A 19,173-nucleotide genomic window follows, 5' to 3' on the forward strand; every position below is an offset into this window, starting at 1 on the left:
ACCTTCTCTCCCAGAAATTCTGGATTTAGCTGTCCATTGGTTTTGATGATTCCACATGGAATAAACAATGCAAACTTTTTTAATTAATGCAAAAGCATATAAATTGGCCTATTAAAATCCCTAAGAACTCAGCATATTTTGACAGATATTAGTCACACTATTGATACTGCCCTGGACTGCTCTCAAACTATGCTAATGAAGTTGGAATGCAACTGGAATAAAACAGAGTAGATCTTGAAGACTGGCTAACTCCAAGTAATGTAAGTCAACCTGGTTTTGCTTTTTGTGACAAAAGAAATATAGATTAAAGTCTGCAGAGTCTCGTCTCTTCTCTGAAACGTTCATCTGCTTTTGATTTACCTACAATTTCACATTTATGTATCCATTCATTGTCTTCCATATTCATGAAATATAGGTGGAACACCAGTTAAGCAGCTGTTAAGTGTTTCTTCTCTTGCCAACTGAGAAGCCTTTCAGAAGAAGGAAAATACCCAACCGCTTTTCTGTCTCATTTGTTCTTACTTTCAGTTCCTCTGTATCACCAGAATAACTCTCCCTGTCCTCCCCTATCTGTATCACCATGGATCAGGTCTGTCTGTAGGTAACTCCTCAAACCATCTAAGCCACTTCAATTTTCCTCTTCTGTAAAGCTGCGGTTTGCCTGGTTTTCAACAACGTGATTGGTGTAACCTGCTAAAGCGGTCAACCTTAATATCCTGCCAAGATTGCTTTATGAGTGTCATTATAACGACACGTCCAGTATTCCTGCACTTTGCTGTGAGAATTGCTGATAATTGATGAGTGTTTAATGATTCTGACTCTGATGCCTTTGCAGTCACAGAATGATGTCAGGCCACATACAGCAGAAGGGAAGTGCTTACTTTCCTAGCGCAAGTGGCTGCTCTTCACCCAGACCACATCATTCTAAAAAACTGGATTCAAATGTCTGCTAAATTTGTGCTGCAAACTCCAAGCTATAGTATTTCTTCCACTGATGGAAAGATTTGCCCCTTACCCACCGTGTGCCATTTAAGAGATTTTTACACCGAGTGTGATCTGAATCCTGCCTGCTGTGTTTGATGAGAGATTTTGGTAGACTTTGCGTTGTGCTCATTGAGAGAAGCAAGAGGTCTTGGTTCCCCTTCTTTGGCAGCTCCTCTTCCGGCTCTTGCAGGAGGCTGTAAGTGCTGGCTTCCATCAAAACACTGCAAACACAACCTGTACTGCAGCTCAGTATCCAACATATATTTGATGTACTACAACTTGTCAATTATTTCTTAGAGGAATATAACTAAGAATAGTGGACCAGAACCTCATTTCTGTGCTGCCAGCTTCATACCTCTGTTATTCCGTCAAATTCAGCATTTCACTCTAATATTACCGAAGTATCTGAAGGGTGAAAAAAACCCTGTATTGGTAAGGGAATATGGGGCAGGTTTTCAATAAAATGGAACACTAAAACTAGATCAAGTGTGTGCTCACAGTATTTTTCAGTAAAATGCATTGCACAATTTGTATTTGGTGTTATTATAAAATAATCTAATGGCTCCTACATCTCTAGCCACTCAGATGCCAGGGTTTTTCATCTTCTTTCCTCACCTGAATTAAAGAAATCTAGTTTGTTCCATATTTTAAAGCTTTAAAGCTTTACATTTGCTACATGCCCTGAAAAATCTTTACTAGTAACTGGTTGCATTATTTGAACATTCATCAACCCTTCAGTATGTTGCAGATGTAGCTCAAAGATTCTTGTGCATCCCCTCTGAAAATTACAGAATGTTTGTCTGAGCAGAAATCGGGTCCATTTTTTTTGTAGTTTAACTTGCTTTTGCCTTCAGAGCTCTGGCTCTAAGTAATTAGCAACTGGTAATGTGCTTCAGGTTTCCTCCACATCAACTTGAAAATTGTGGAGCAGGCTAGGAATGCCAAGAGGTGAATTGTGAAGGAGCCTCTTTATTATAAGTACAGCTTAATTTGGCTGCTTGCTTTTTAATAAAGTCTTATGCCTGCCTCAATTTCTTATTCTTTTTCCTACATCAGGTGAATGTACAAGGGAGAAGAAATGGAGAGTTTTTCAATAAGATAGTTTTATTTATAAAACTTTATGAGGAAAAAAAATAATTATGCCCTTCTTAAAAGAAGTGCTCAATGCAAATTTTCTTGGGGAAGCTGTGATTCTTTCTTTTGGTCCTGTTTCACTGTATACCTCTGAGCCAGGCATTAGCAAACAGCCGCAGAGAGTTAGATGGCATTTAGCTTGATGCATTTGGACTTTCATTCGGTTTACTATATCTTGAAAACATTCACGAGTCTGAGAATGGAATTAATAATTTTGTCTCTTCTTTGAAACTTGTTTGTGTGTACAAGATGTATACTTGTGTGGTATACATCACTGCTCTACTGCCCAGGTGCCTCATCCCCATGTGGAATAGTTTGTTTGGCTGCTGCCTTTCTTCTTGAAGATACTCAGTGCTGAAGGACACAAGGCAGCAGTGTAACTCCTGTTGGGTGTCTGATATTTTCTGCAAGGGAGATAGGAAAGAAATTAGTGGGGAAATAGTAAAACAAGAGGCTGTGTAACAGTGTAGTGCCAAGTGATATGTAGAGAAGGTCTTTGATTACTTGACAAAGGAAGTCTGATGTAACTTTCAGGACTGGATAAAAGGCTTATGTTGCCGGAGGGAGATGATTATATTCGCCAGCAAGGAACTTTGGTCTTTCTTTTTGAACATAGCCCATTATTTTGTGGCTATATTCTTGGTGTTGACAAGGTCTTAAATGCAGATCTGAGTTTGCTGGATAGTAATACAGGACATGTAAATTAGTTCATGTAGAGGCAGAGCTGTTTAAGAAGTTGCAATTTTTTTTTTAGTATACATTTAAAAAAAAAAGGCCCACAAAACAAAACAAAATAGAGCAATATATTTCCCATGGCAGAGGGGAGAGGGCTTACTGTGTGACTACGACTTAGCGACAGTGCCTCTGTTTTTCGTTAATAACCTTTAAGCCTTAGAGCACTCCTTCTAGAAAAAATATCATGTTTCCTCCTTTTTTTTGCCTCCCAGTGAGCATATTCCACTTTCTTAAGCTTGTGTGTACAAATTTCATTTTTCTACCACATGACATTTGGTGTTATTTTAGTATAGTTTCTCTGATATATGTTGTAATTTGAGCCAAGGGGTTTGCTCACTCTTTGGATCACTAAAGAAATCAAACAAGCAGAAGGTATCTTTCTGCCTCAGATCTCTAAGGATTTACAGTTGCTTGACGTGGATAAGACCAGATGCCACCTGTGCTGAAGAGTTTCTTTTCTTTTGAAACATACAGATCTCTGGCCTAAATTCATCAGTGCTTTAACATCATTAATAGAATCAGGCTCTGACTAGTGGGACCTGTATCTTTTCATTTTTTGTCTCCTGGACTAGCATGTAAGCATAACATTTCTTGAGTTACGGAGGAAAAGAGAAGTATATGTGAATTACTCATTAGAGGCTTGTAAAGCCATATAAAAATTTATGGGCTTGCTACATTATTCAAGGTACATAATTTTATTACAGATCTGAGCAACACATGGGGGAACTGATTTATTGTTATTGTCATGTTTTAGAGAATGAATATTTTACAAAGAAGATTTTACAGCATGTATTTTTAAAAGTACAGGACAATTCTTTGGAAAAAGCCAGTGTAAGACTTATTCTTAAGGAAAGTAGAATTTTATACATGGGCAAAATTTATCTATTCATATCATGATATGCAGGCTATTACTTAATAAATGACTGAAATAATCTCATCATCTGATTCAATATTTGACTTTTAGCATCTTATTTGGGGTAGAAGTACAGGATACTAGAAGGCAAAAATAGAGATATGCCTTAAAATACAAGACAGTTCCTCTCTATGATAGCAAAGCAACCACAGTTATTATATAATAGCCATTATTTATAAGTAATTATACATAGATGGTGACTGCTGATAAACATCAGATTCAGATTGCTTTGCAACAAGGAACTGGTTTTCATTGAACATGAGTTATAGGACCCATCTCATCCTAACACTGTTTGCCTAATGACTAGTCTAAATCTAGATCCCAATGTACAATCAGTGCCCAAGATTGATGGCTCGAGTTGTGCCATGGAGTTGATTGTTTCCACTGGTAGTAGTAATGGACTTCTCAACTGTTTATTGAAAACCAAATATTAAACACCGCAAGTTTAAGAGAAATGACTGATGGTAGACTAGATTGATATTAAAATTGGAAACTGAATCACCTGAAAAGCAAAATGTTTTCATTGGAGTGTGCTGCTGCAGATCTTAATCTGCACTTGGTTTGGTTGCTACCTCCCAGTTTCCTACCCTGATTACATCTACACATTAGGAATAAATCCTGTCTTGCTGCCTGCAAGGGAGTCCAGGAGACTGGCAGGCCATAGATTTTAATACTCACTTGCCAAAACACAGGGTGACACATTTTGGCTATCCACCAAAGCAGTTCCCTTTCTGGTCCAGTGTTGAAACCGGTTTAATTTGTCACTGGTTTATGTTTAAAAAAAAAAAAAAAAAAAAAAGAGGTTGAGACTTTGATATTTGGGGATTTGATCTTTAAAATTAGGAACTTGAAGCAGTCCATTTGTACATGTCGTTGCTGTTTCATTATCAGTTCTACTGCTTCCATAGTGTGGGAGGAATATTCCTTCATGAAGCTGAAACTAGCTGTCTTTTCTCAAAGACCCTAATGAAGATAAATTGTGCAGTCAGCAGTTGTTTTCTTTCCAAGAATTCTTCTTAATTTTGCACTTTGTAGATGGTTCCTGCTGCATTAGATATCTTTTTCCTTTGAGTGCAGTGATCCAAAATGGAGTGAATAAGAGCTACAGGATGTGGAAGTGCTGCACAACTTTGTTTATAGCCTGCCTAAAGCAACGTTTCCATAAGCTGACATTTGGTTACATGGGACATACAGTAGAGCGGCACTCTGCAGTAGGATGGGCTGAATCATTCATGCTGGAATCCCTTGCCTGTCACTACCCTGGACACAAATAGCATATTTACACAAGTAGAAGAGCTTTTCCATTTATAACTCTTTGCACAAGGGAATTCTAGAGTCAAGAGTGGTTGATAGCTACCGTGAGGTGCTTGCATTTCTGATGATATCCTGAAAAAGTCAGCCTCACAAGACCCTCTTTGAGCTTAGGGTCTATGCAAGTAAGACTACATTTCTTCCAGATGGGGAAAAAAACCCACAACTGACTTGCAACTGAGTTTAAATTCTCACCTGTACAATATTTTTAGAGTGAAAACAGAAATTCTGACTTAATAAGAGTAATTGAACTAATTACATTTAGTACTGAGTTAGACCATACTTTCCTGAAAGAAACAATCTGAAATCACTAGAACTAAGCTTAGTTGTTTGCAGTCTGTGTAGTGTCCAGGATATGTTTAGTCCAAGGCAGCAGTGTAAGAAAATTTCTTTAATTTGTGATTGCAATGCGTTTCTCTCCTAAGGTTGGTGAGCTAGACTCTGTGACAGAGTAGATTTTAGCTCCTAATTAAATTAGTCATTGTTTCTATTTTGACCTTATGGTAGGATAAGGATATGGTTTCCAGGCTTGTCCTGCTAGCAGTAGATGCTGCACTTGTTATTAAAGAACAGGACTGGGTCTTCCATTGATTTCTTTTTACTGCCATGCATTGTATGAAACCTAGCCCCTTGCACAAAGCCTTCTCACAGGTCCCCTGGATGCTGCAAAATCCAAAATGTCTTTGTTGCATTAAGATGGGATGTCTATGCCACATGACTTCTGCCAGGTGCACTAGGTAAGGCCAAAAGTCTCCTAGCTCAAGATCCAAGAGAAGCCAGTGGTGGATGCTTGGGGAGCCGTAGGGCTGTCAAATCAGAGACTGTGAGGCATCTACCCAAATATGGCCTCCCAGCTTCTAGCATTCACAGTTTTATGGATTGTTGGAGAAGGAGGAAGTACTGCATCTTATACTTCTTCCAGATTTATTTTCCTTTAGTATGCCTAATAGCTTTTTTATTTCATTCAGGCTTTTAACCTCTTTATTGCTGGAAAGTAATGAGTTTTGTAACCCATTACATGTTCTATGGAAAAGTACTTCTTGTTTTCTGCTGCTTCTAAGTCTCCCCTTTGGTAATTTCTATGGATTCTCACAAGTTCTTATATTATAAGAAGTAGTGAAAAATAACTCCCTGTCCACCTTCTTTGTATTGCTCATGGTTTATATAACACTGTCCAGTTGCCCTTCTTTCTCTGTCTGAAAAGTCATGTTCTGTTTACTTTTAGCTCATGCAAATCTCTGCCATTTTAGGTGCTGTATAAGCAGTTGTGGTAATTAAAAGAGATAAATTAAACATACATCTGGGCACAGAGACTTAGAAGCACTGAGAATTTGTGGCTATAGCTGACGTTATTGGAAGTTGTCTTCAGACTGAAAATCAGGGCCATAGTTTAGAGATATGGAGAGATCAGTAAGGACACACACAAAGGGATTCAGCTGTTTCTGAGCTGGAGAACAGCATCAAGCCATGTGACAAGCATTCTGCACATCTCTGCTCCATTCAACTGCTGCAATATATTTATTGTCCGTACTGAATATAAGCAACCAGGCATTCTGAAATGGTCATGCAAAAAATTATGGTATAGCAATTTGAAAGATACTTAGTTGTACCCTCCAAGGATCAAGGACAGTGTTGCCACCATTTCATTATGGCAAAAGCTTTTAAGAGTTAGGAGTTTTGAATCCAAAACCCAAACACTTTGGTGCTACCAATGGACTATCTATTCCTTTACCCCAGGAACTGAGAATCTGCTGAAGGGGTATGCTTTTAGGAGCAAAGCTGTTCCTACACAAGTCTCAAATTATCTTCAATAGCATGCTTAGCCAAATCTGAAAAAGAATGCAAGTACACATTAATTAAGAATTAACATAATTCTGTTCCTTGAGTATGGTGTTTATTAAAATATAAACTCAGTGAACATACACTTGAGAGAAGCTTCTAAATATTTTTAAAAGCTTAATTTTCAGCCACCCTTTATTTATCTTTTCATTGAGAGAGAAGAAAAAAGATGGCACTTGACTTTCTGAAACTTTCCTTTTGCTTCTCAGATATAGCATCAAAAAGTTGATGAGTGTCCTTAACTCTGCTGATTGTGCGAAATCAGGAATGATTTAGATTTATAAGAGAAGCAGAGGCATAGGATGACATTTTTCAAAAGCGCCTGAAAGACACATTTGTTCAGAAAACTGAAGGACTGAGAAAATATGCAAAGGGATTTTCAGGCTTGTGCACTAACAACTAATTCAGTTTTCATTTGAATTTTGAGAAACTTACATTCTTAGACATTGAAATGCCCTTAGAAATGTGACTCTTCATTGTAGTAGCACAAATGAGCTTTTACAAAATAATTCTGTGATAGAAGACCCAAGTGTCTTGTCACTTCCACCACTGCTTGGAAAATAAGGTCTAACATTTCTTTTGCCACACCAAGTAGCATAATACCTAAGGACTCTTGTAAGTGTTGATGAATAGTTCCTCAGTAATAGCCTCAGCTCTTACACCACTCAGAATTAGCCACATGATTTGGGAATACTAATGGTCTACAGGAGACTTTGCACCCCAGAAAGCATCTTTCCCCAGGCTTGCTGGTGCGGGAAATGCACAGCACAACAGGGACCAGTTTGCATCCAAATGCATCTCACAGAATGAAGAGGACAAAGTTTACTAACGATTCTCAGCTCCCCTCAGTTTGAGTTCCACTTTGCCCTGCACATCTGTTTTTCTGCTGATTTACTGAACCTCTTTGTGTTTTGCAGAATGCCAAGGCCAGCTACGACTTCAGCAGTAATGATCCCTACCCCTACCCCCGATACACAGATGACTGGTTTAACAGGTAAATGTGTTATGATCAACCTGCTCTTCACTTTGGCTTGCTTAAGAAATTGTGAGTATTGGCTAATATCTGTTTTCTGCTAAATTCTGTGGTTGCCAAAGCAGAAGCTGCAGTCTCACTACTGCTTTAAAAGTAGAGGTTACTTTCTGTCTTCATTTTTATAGGTAGCTCTAGATGATACTGAACAACCATTTTATGGTTTATAAATGAAGTTGCTGTTTCAGAAACATATACATGTGAATTGTTTGAATGGGTGATACCCACATACCGTTTTCTATCAGCTGTCCTAGGACATTATGTTAGCTCAAATCTGTATATGTTTAATACAATTCTGACTGGTTTCCAATTTATTTTGTCTGAAACAGTATCATTGCTGTCTTATTTAATGGGAGTAAGCTGGAGACAGGAAAACTTTTTTGGGGGAAAAACGTCTTTTCAACTGATTATAGGCTAAAAAGGCAGAAAAGCAGCATGGTGTGAAATGATCAGTTTAAAAACGATTAAATCTTACATAAGTTCTGAATCATCTGTCTTTTCACTGTGATTTAAGGACAGTGTACATGGGTAGCATTTCAGGGCTGATTCTAAGATATTTCTGGCCATTGAAGGAGTTAAAGTCCAAGTACACTGACTGGGAACCTGTTCTGTTGTGTTTATTAACCTGGAATCAACAGTGCAGCTGTGCTTGCTGTGTTATTTCTCCTGAACACATCATGATTACTCGAGACTCACTCCTGCTGAACTTAGCCCTTTTCTAGCAGGAGATGGTCTGGTCCTCAAGATATGGTATAAATAAGAATGGCCCAAGAGGAAAGGCTAAATATTTTAGGAAATGTAACCTTTTTTGTTTCACAAAACTCATTTTTGGTGAGAATGCAACAGACGTGTCAACAGTTTTTTAAAAACTCAGTGCCCTGGAATCTGCATCTGCCCCATGAAGAAAAACATTCTGACGGGCTCACTGTTCCTAGCAAGCTTTAACATACTCAAGGGTGCAGAGCCCAAGTCACACCCATAGGTGTGTTTAGTACCTGGTGATCTCAGCATCTCTGGCTCTGTGGCATAATCCCTAGGGTCTGTAAATTAATAAAAATTGTTTCAGGATATTTTCAATGAGATTCCCAGAAATCTTCTAGATGCAAATATAAGTGATGTTTCCAGCATTTGCATAGCAGCAGCACTGACGATTTGAAAACTTCTAAAGGTTTTAGGGCTTAAGCTTAGTGCTTATCAGAAAAATATTATAGGCCTGTTTGATGTGGTTTTCATCTCTAACTTAGTATGGGTGTGTGTATGGCATCTGAGTTTTATATGGGTATTTTGTTTTTATTTCTAAAGAAATCAATTTTATTTCTGTCAGAATAGCACAACAAAGATGTGGAGCAGCTGTGCTTCCACCTCAGATGCAGGCTTCATGGAAAGGATCAAAGAGATTTAGGAGCTGTGATGTCCTCCTTTGTAGTCCTGCCATTTTCAGCCAAAGCAAAATGCCAATGAGATTTCCCCTTCATTTCAGGAAGGGACATCTGACACTTTTAAACTAGCATGAATCCAATTAGTGAATAGAAAGTTGGAGAAAGACTAGGGCTCTAATTTGTGAAGGTCTGCTGCCTTTCTCACTTTATTTATGCAAAGAATCTTTACAGGAGAAAGATATCACTTAGCTCTGGAGCAGAATGGTGGAAAATTAAATTTAATTTTAGTGGGTAATGGTAGTTTCTGTCATTTTCAGTATGGAACTTCATAAAATTGTGTTCTACCAAGCCCCATTAACAGTGGTTGTGCTGCTATCAAGTATTTTATAACTTTGCACAATTTGCAGTTGTGGCGTGTTCTGCAAGGTGTCCCTGGAGTCAGAATTGCCTCCTAAAATCTATTAAAAAGGGCTTTAAGCATCCTGGATGTGGCAAGATCTCTGGCCCCAGGTGCCTCTGACTTTTTCCAGGCTAAGACGCAAACCAATACACCATATTCAGTTGGTCAAGAGGAGTTGTGACTATGTTTTTCTCTGCACATTTCTTGGCCATACTGTTAATCAAGCTGATGTACTCATATATAAGTTACTGTCATAACTTCTAACTCATTAATTATCGTTACTGGTAGGTTCCAACAGTCTGCCTATGACAGTCTGTCTATCTCTATGATAGCTGCAAAGGTGCATCTGAGTAGAGAGCAGTTACACAGAAAAGCTATTCAGAGAAACCTGCAATAAAGGCTCCATTTTGCTCAGTTTGCAGTCAGCAATGTATCTCCCATTGAATTTTATGCATGCAGAAGGATCAGATTCGAAATAGGACAGTGAAATATCTCTTTTTCCCTAAAGAGTACATTTCTATGTGAGCAATTCAAGTGATTTGTGGAACAAGAAGCAGAGAACTGTTTTTTAAAGAGATGAACTGAGGGGCTTTTGTGAGCTGCCAGCTGCCTGTGCAAAGTGTCGTTAGACTTAAAGAAAAAAGTGAGATGTTTTCTGTGTCGAGTATTTCATTAATCGCAGCTGCTCTGCTTGGAAGCACAGATTCGCCTTCCACTTTGGCTTTTTAAGGCTACTGGAAGCACTTTGACCTTTCCATCTAACAGCTACTGGCATATGAAACCAAGCAGGGTGTGTTTTGGTGCCATGGACAAGGAATTACAGTCAAGCAGTTTGGCTGCTGTTACAGGGAGAGGCACATAGATGATTGGACAGCTAAGGGATTTATCCCCAGGTTTACTGTACTGATTACTTGACTATGTTCAGACCCACAGCTTGGGGACAAAGCTGGGATAAAAGCTGGGACAAAGCGTGGACACTGGGCACGACATGGAGTAGGGCTGTGTTTGAGCTTGAGGGTCAATGGGAGCAGTGAAAGAACCTGAACCAAACCCTGTTCCCAAAAGCAGAGGCAGCTCCACAGCACTCTGTGGGTTTTAAGATCCACACTGGGAACTGCCTGTGATTTTTAACACTCACTCCTCCTGAACCGCATTCCATACTTTGGCATGTACCCTGTTGTGCCATGAGAACCAAAGATAGCTTGGTCTTTCTGTACAGCCCTGTGATTTCTTGCTGTGAGCATGCAGAAGGCACGACTCAGGGTGCCTCATTTCAGAGCACTGAGATTACGAATTTCTGCCATGATGTAAGTAACCAATAATCATTTCCACTCCTGTAACTTTTTGTATTCTGTATATTCTCCCAACTAGATAAGAGTTAGCTGGGTCAAAATTATTCACTACCTTGGAAACCTTCAGAGGTAGAAGTTAGAAACCTTCTTCAGAGGCAAAAATGTCCTTTACTTATTATGAGCACAAATAAAAATACCATTGAGTCAATGAAAGAACTGCTGGCTTCTAAACAGCGCTCATTAACAGGGAAAAAACACCTGCTCCCCTCCTCATTTTTCAATCAATACGGTGGAAACAACATGATAATTAAGAATTTGTATGAACAGTTTTAACAGCTCCTTTCTACCTGTAGTGTTATGACACAAGTGTCAAAGAGGAGCTCTGCTGCTGGTTCTTGACATGTTTGGACGCAGAGTGAGATGTTGCCCTGAGTGGGGGAACACTTTCCTTTATGCAAACACTCAAATGCTCAGAAGCAGACAATATCATGTGAGTGAAAAGGGGATGGCATTTGCTTCACAAAAGTGGCCCTCTGAGCTGTGCATATTTAACTGCTGCCCCAATGCAAGGAACTAAAGTGGTCAAGACGGGCAGATTGCCGCAGCGATCTGCAGCTCTGCATAGCCCTCCTCCAGCAGACGGCTGAAGTTAGGCAGGATGAACCCTGTCCTTTGCTGTCTGTAGATGCAGATGAAAAGGAGGCCCAATGAAAATCTTTACCACCTCTGACTCTAAAAAAAATGCGTTGATAGAAGAGCATGCACAATAATGTTAGCAGTGGGTTTTAGAAGTAGAAGTAGTTTTCAAAGACAAAGCAGAGTAAAATTTATAGGAATAATTTTATAATTTTACAGATATGCTATTTAAAGCAGCTGAGGGCAAAACTAACTTTCAATTGAATCACCCTATCCCAGCTTAGATTTTCAGGAATGTTCACGTAAAATTTTTGCATTTGTATAATATTTATGGAAAACTTGTTCTTGTATGGTTTGCCATTGAAATAATTCATACATAGATGAAAATATTCTTAATTATTTTCTATCCCCTTGTTTTAAACATTGAAATAATAGTGAAGGGTGAACTTTGGAGATAAAAGCTGTGATTTGTGCTTATGATATGGGTCACTGCAGAGAAACCGCAGTGGATTTATCAATGATACATGAACAGCAAATAGGGCTAAATTGGAAAAGTCTGCTATTTGCCATAAATAATTCAATCAAATGCATTTCCACTAACTACCATGTCAATTTTTTTCCTTCTGTCAGCAGCAGCCAGAGTTGCTTTAACAGGTCTGCTCGCAGTGTGCATCATGTGGGCCGGTGTGCTTGGGGGGGCAAGGGGAGGGAGAGGACCTTCTGGTAAAATCTTTTCACAGGGAAGGTCCTGTAACAGTTTTTCCCTCTGTGAGGGAAAGAGTTCATCTGGCACTGTCACTGATTTTTTGCACCCCAGCATTAGTCAGGATGATTTTTTAACAAAGCTATTTATTCTGCTCTGTGACTTGTAGCTAGCCTGCAGGTGACTAGATAATGAATGCCTAGCAACAGTATATTTTTTTTCACAGTTATTGGAACTAGAGCATGAGGGAAAACCTACTTGATTGTGGAAAGAAATTTCTCCAGCAGCTGAATAAGAAATCTGTATCGCTCTCCTCTGTGCCCCCTTTGTAAAAGGAACTTGCATGAGGTCTTTGTCTTTTCATGATCAAGATGCTGTGTACATTTGAGGCTCATTTTTCTTCATGGACCTGCATTTAAAAATTTAGTCTTCCAAATTCAACAGGAAGAAGACTGCGATGCTTCTCACCCCTTTATGAATGTTACACTCACCTTTGCCAGAGTTGCTTAAAGGGAGAGAGATGGAAAACAGATGATTAAAACAAAACAATTCTGCTGCCTCCTGAGATAGTTCATCTGGTACTCCATAGAGACTTTATAATACAGCAGTCTTAATTGTATGAATCCATAGCATGCTATAGGCGCAATACCAGTTTTAATGCACAGAGTGGATTGATGTGAGCAGAGGATGGATTCATATTGATTCAACATCTTAAAAAAAATCCTGACAGCAGCACAGGTATCACCAGTTTCTCTGCTACTGTGCTGCTTTTAAAAAACCCGATTGTATTGTACATATTTTATCTTCTCTGTGGTTTAATTTCTGTGATGAATTAGGAGAAAGTAAAATGCAATCTGTCTTCCTGTGGGACTGCCTCAGAACCACTGCCAGTTAAAGGTTCTCTGTTAAGAGCTGTAAAGCACTTCAGAGACGCCAAGTGTACTTGAAATGCCATGTGTCAGCCTGAACCTGAACTTCAGCGTCAGAGTAGAGACATATCCTACTTGAGCAGAAAGCAGTAGCTCCATGAGCGGACAGCTGGCAGAGCACCTTGTCCACTCTCCTGGGAACTTAGCACTGGAGGAGACGGGTGCATATACCTTCGGTCTGGCCAGCTTTGGGCCTGGCTAGCCATGCCACAGCTCTGCTGCTGAGGGGTGCAGTGACACTTGTTGCTCTCTTCTGCCACTCCGGCTTGATATTGCACAAACCTCTTTCCATAGCATGTCTTTTGTAGGCGGGAGTACACTCCTTGTATGTGTTTGAACATCAAAAAGGTAATTAGACTTTATTCTTTGGGGTTCAGAATAATGGATGTCACACTGTCAAGTCACAAAAATAAAGGAATAAATATTGATCTAATTATTAAAGTGTTTTTTCAAGGCCCTTTTTCTACTGACAAATAGTTGATAGAACCTGTTTGGCAGAATTAAATAGAAAAGGTCTAAATAACTTTACAACTAAATGAAGCATAAGTATGCATGTTAACCTTAGAGTAAGCATCGCTCATACTGCAGAGGGCAAGTTGATTATCTTCCACTTCAGGAAGGAATGAGCTCATCCGAGTACTCAAGTACAGCACTCAAAAGTTTGCTGTGGAACGGTTGTCCTCTGAAGCTCTGGGAGGTGACTGTGAAGCAAAGAAAACACTGCAGTGATCTAGCTCAATTCAGCACCTGCATTAGCTGGGGTTCATGTCATGTCTCTCTCTTCCCTTTTGCAGCCATGGGACAAGGTGTGCTGGAGAGGTGTCTGCTGCTGCCAACAACAACATCTGCGGCGTGGGAGTTGCATACAACTCCAAGGTGGCAGGTACAGGAGCTATTCAAGGTGCAAATGGTCCTTATGCCACTGCGCCTCAGACAGAACTTCTGCTGACACAGGGAGCGTTGCCCAGGACAGGACTGCGGGTTGGCGCTGGGCCATGTGTTTATTACTTTTCACAGTAGCCGAGGAGAGGAATTTCTCCATGGTTTTACCTTTTCAGCTGAGCACCTTATATAAAGTCTTTAATAACTTTGCAAAGGAACAGCTATACTGCTTCTTATGCCACCTTCTGTTGGTGTGTTTATTTTCAATGCTTCTTCCCTGTGTTGTTGCAGAATCATTTGTGACAAATCTCGTTTTGCAAGAAGTAAAATATAAATTCCTGCTGCACTTAGAAACTGCGCTTGCCAAGGCAGATCCCATGCTGCTGTTATTCTTTAGGCTTTCACAGGGCAGGCCTGCAGTGCTGTAAATCTCTGCAGTCATTTGCTTCCTCTATTTTAACGAGCGATTCAGAGTGGTAGGAGCAGATGCACAGAATGAAGTGGGGGTGCGTAGCACCCAGCATTGACACTTTAGGTATATTGGATGATTTATTTCTAACTTGCTCTTTGTCTATACTGATAGATCAATACAGGGACTGGAGTGAGTTACGCTCTTGGACAGCATATGTTGGTCTAGTTTAATCTAACGAAATCCAGTTTTCCCACTGCAAGGCTGTTCTGTGATGAGAACCAAAACACAGCAAGCAGAGATAGATAATGATGTATTTAATTCCTTTCTCCAGTCCACACTAAAAGTCCAGTATGGATACACCTGTCTTGGATGGAGCTCATCTGTATTGTAACTCTACAACTTCAAGCTATTTTCTCAAAAATCACAAAGCCCTTTTGCTGATGATCAACAGCCTACAAATAATCTTACATGCTTGCCGGTTTTGTAGCAAAATCCCCACAGATTTTTGGATGTGCCACCTTTTCCTGCCGAGGACAACGTGTACCTGTAGCACCACCATGTGGTCAGTGGGATATGGAGGGTCATCAGAGCTGAGAGTCCACTGCTGACACACCATTCAGGGTCCATTTGTGCAAGTGAAACTGGAATTTAGTAGACAAGCCCCTGGGCCATCGTGCATTTTGCTTCTTGTACCTCTTTTTTCCCCTAAATTCAAGACTGATGGCTTGGCTTCTCTTGTTGTTTCCTCCACCACCCCAGAACAATAATTAATTCTGTGATTTCAGTGCAGATCTGCATTTTACAAGCAGGTGAAGGGATTTCTCACTCATTGAGTCTGACTTCATAACTTCCAGCTTGAATTAGCAGATCAGGAATATCCAGCTCTGGTCTTGTTTCCATTTGAGGTTTATACCACTCCTTCCAGTCTCACATTTGGCACATAGATTTTATATTAAATATAGTAAAAGCACTGGCTTCTAAATCAGGGTCTTCACTGCCATTCACATTGTTTGTGCTCTGTAGCATTGATTTCTGTCCCACCTGTGTCCTAAAACTGTTGGGAAAATCTGGACTTCAAGGCGACAAATGAGAGTTGGAATGTGCTATTTGGGTCTCATCTACAGGCCATGGAGAAGCTGCCTGTCAGTGAAACTGTCCTATGTGAGGTCTTGTGCTGCTGTCTTTGTCATACTCTCTGGCTTGCTTAGAGCCAATGCTTTGAGGTTGTATGAAGTTGCCATATCCTAGGATTGTATTGTTTAAACTCCAGCTCACTTTCTACTGCAGTATGAATTCAAGGAAGCAGGTTTTAGTTTGCTTTTTTCTCCAAGTGCCGGCCATATTTTGCTATTACATCTGCATGTTGACACAACGATTTTTTTTTACAGGAAATTGTTCTGTAGTGTGTTTCCCCTCTCTGATTAAATTCTGGAGAAGAACCAAAATAAACAGTAAAATTACTTGCAAAACTAATGAGGAGTCAATGCATCACTGAATATAAATTACAGAAAGGGGAAGGGCCTTAATCCTTTTCCTTACTTGTTACAAAATACTATTTGAAATACACTTAATATTATTTAAATGCCACGAAAAGATGAGATTGGCAAATATTACTGTTTTAAAACTGGTTTTATATAGTAGATGAAAAATACTATCTCATTAGGAAACTAACAATAAACTGCTTTCTCTTTCTGGACCACGCTGCATTGCTGTGGCTCAGTGTTTAAGTGCTGGCACCCTTCTGGGTAAGCATACCCTGGTGAAATGTGAATGGTGAGTGCAGAACTACTGAGTGGGTAAAACTGCCAGTGAATTAAAACACCTGTAACTGAGGGACTTCTCCAAGTGCTGAGATTTCATCTTGTTCTGGGTAATGCATAATTCATGTTTATGTTGATTAAATCTACAGGTATTCGAATGCTTGACCAGCCATTTATGACAGACATTATTGAGGCTTCCTCTATCAGTCATATGCCTCAAGTCATAGATATATATAGTGCCAGCTGGGGGCCAACGGATAATGGAAAGACTGTGGATGGACCTAGAGAGCTAACACTGCAAGCCATGGCAGATGGTGTGAACAAGGTAATAGTCTTTTTAAATAGTCTGAGTACTGGGGGAGTATGATACGTACACACTTGCGCTGAAACTAATGGCTTGGGAGCACATGGTCCTCCTGTAGATATTGCAGAACACAATGCAATTATGTAAACTATCCCAGCTTTCAGTGTATTCCAAGGTCGTTGATGTTATCTCTGCAATATTTTATTGTAGATTCTTGAGATACTGCACTTTCTTCCACGGAATTGTGTTTATTTCTAGCCAGCTTACATATTCTTTTCATATGCCATTGTAGTCAAAATTGAAGAGCCTGATCCTGTTAATATTCCGCAGTTTGAAATATGCCAGCTGTACTACTGACATTACATTGTCTGTTTTGGTGTGCTACCAGTTTAATTTGGAATTTGTAGTGTTTTTCAGGTCACTCATATATGGTCATCTTTATAGCTGTGATTGAACCTCAACTGTTCAGATGTCTGTATTATTCCCTAAGTAACAAGAGCCTTCTTGTTTATTCCTGCCTTGCCACCTCCTTCTAGGAACAGTCTGTGGTCTTTGTCAAAGACACTCACTGCCATCCTGGAATCTGTTAAACCTGTACTCTATTAGAAGGTTGACAAAATGTGTGCCATAACTCAAAAAGAAACAAAACAGTCCAAAACCAAACAAACCTGACACGGTGCTGTCTTCACCTCTTTGGTGTCATGCAGCTAGGACAACCACAACTGCTCCTGGTGCTGTAGGCAATGAGCCTCCTTCCCTTGCTTGATTGTAGATGAGCTTCCATAATGAAAAGATCTGAAATTCCTCAGCACATCTGGGGTGGTTTTGTGTGGGAGCCCTGCAATTATTCATTTTTCCATCCAAATTATTTCTTCCTCTTACTCGTGCCAGTTTCTCCCACTTTTCATCACCACCTCGGTATGAGCAGCACATTCAGTTTACTGTGTTTTGTGACATGATAATTAAATCTACTGCTGGGGTAGTGAAGCATCTAAAGCTTTCTAAAATCTTAAGCCTCGAATGTTTTGCCTATAACAGATGAATTATAGTCATCTTCATGCTCTCGCCCATAAAATTAGCAATGTACTGCAATAACGCAGGAAGACTTGTCACAAATTTCTCCTGAGTGTGTTCAGTTTTGTGTTATAGTATAAACTTTACAAACATTTTAACAAGGTCAAAGTTGCTATGAAGCCATCTTATACAACCTCTGTTTCTTCCAATGACTTGCATTTATCTAGAGTTTACATAAAGATCCCCTGAAATACTCCTTTCTCGGGTAGAATTCATTTTAGGTATGTGACATGGTTTGATATATTTTTAGCAACACCATGATGTCTTGTAGTTAGTGGATACTTGGATCTTCCTTCTGCTAATGCTGGTTGGAGCAGAGATAAAATCTGACTATAGATCAATTCCCGTATAATTTCTGTGTTATTCTTCCTCCCATGTGAAACTCATTTAAAAGTAATGGAAAAGGCCTTGATAACCTTGGCAGGGGAATGTAGACTAAACTAAATTTTTTTTAGGGTTTTCTCACCCCCTCAAGTGAAGTAGGTCTTAATTTGTAGTCCTGCGGTTTTGCAGTTTGTTTTTTAATGATCTTTCAATTAACTTACTATTATATTGCCATATGCTTTAGTTTGTGGATTTATGCTGGAGTTAGCGTTCTCTTTGAATATTAAGTATGGGATAAGGGATTTTTCTGTTTTATTTTCTTGTCATAGCCTCATACATACGAGTGTTGGACATACTGCTTTTTTAATTCCTTCCCCTCAAAAGTGTTTGTAATTATCTTTAAGAAATAATTTGCAATATTAAGGTCAGCAGGGGTCCTGAAACCTCTCAAATTCAATGCTTGTGAAGGAGAGAATGGCAACAGTGAGCTGTGCTCTGGGAAGGATTGCTCTCATACCTTATCAGAAAGCATGAAATGAACAGGAGACTCTGCATTAGGAAACCAGCTCTGTCAAACAACTGTTGCAGAATTAGAGAGCAGAAGGAATACTGCTGGATTCTGCCTAAGAAAGTTATTACTGTCCAGGGACAATTGCACTCAATTTCATAGTGCCTATCACCCAGCAATGTCCTGCCAATACTTGCAGGAAAGAAGAGACCACTCTGCCCCAAATAATTCCCTTTGCATTGTGATTGTAGTTTTGCTTACCCTTATTTTGCTCATTGTATTTCCTGTCTTAGAAGGCGTTTTGGGGTATAGTTTGTTAAGATTTCCTTTTGTGGAGAGCCCTGTTTTCTAAAGACCCTTCAAGATGTCGGTGGATGCTGGGTACTCTCCATGGGGCTTTGAAAAACCCACTACAGTCTCTCCTGCATGTAAAGGAGGAAGACTAAACAGCCTTTGATGTAATACTGTTTTACCTAGTTTAGATCTATAATGTATGCATCAAATTCTCTATTGACTGTACAAATGTAAGCCTAATTCGTGATTATTTTTCACAATAAAAAGCCCTCTTATTAAAGAGAAAAGTATCTTTTATAAACTGGAAGGCAAGTAAATGTATGAATTCTT

At 39.5% G+C, this 19,173-nt stretch overlaps 1 protein-coding gene across 1 annotated transcript in view; it reads left to right on the forward strand.

Annotated features, from left to right (window-relative positions):
- PCSK2 (proprotein convertase subtilisin/kexin type 2) overlaps nucleotides 1–19,173 on the forward strand; it is a 108,284-nt gene that overhangs the window by 64,808 nt on the left and 24,303 nt on the right. The window contains exons 6-8 of the mRNA XM_054062802.1: nucleotides 7,834–7,910; nucleotides 14,080–14,168; nucleotides 16,489–16,664. Coding sequence (XP_053918777.1) covers nucleotides 7,834–7,910; nucleotides 14,080–14,168; nucleotides 16,489–16,664 — 342 coding nt within the window. The remainder of the gene's footprint in view (nucleotides 1–7,833; nucleotides 7,911–14,079; nucleotides 14,169–16,488; nucleotides 16,665–19,173) is intronic.

The sequence above is a fragment of the Cuculus canorus genome, chromosome 3 (genome assembly GCF_017976375.1).
Source record: "Cuculus canorus isolate bCucCan1 chromosome 3, bCucCan1.pri, whole genome shotgun sequence".
Lineage (NCBI taxonomy): Eukaryota > Metazoa > Chordata > Aves > Cuculiformes > Cuculidae > Cuculus > Cuculus canorus.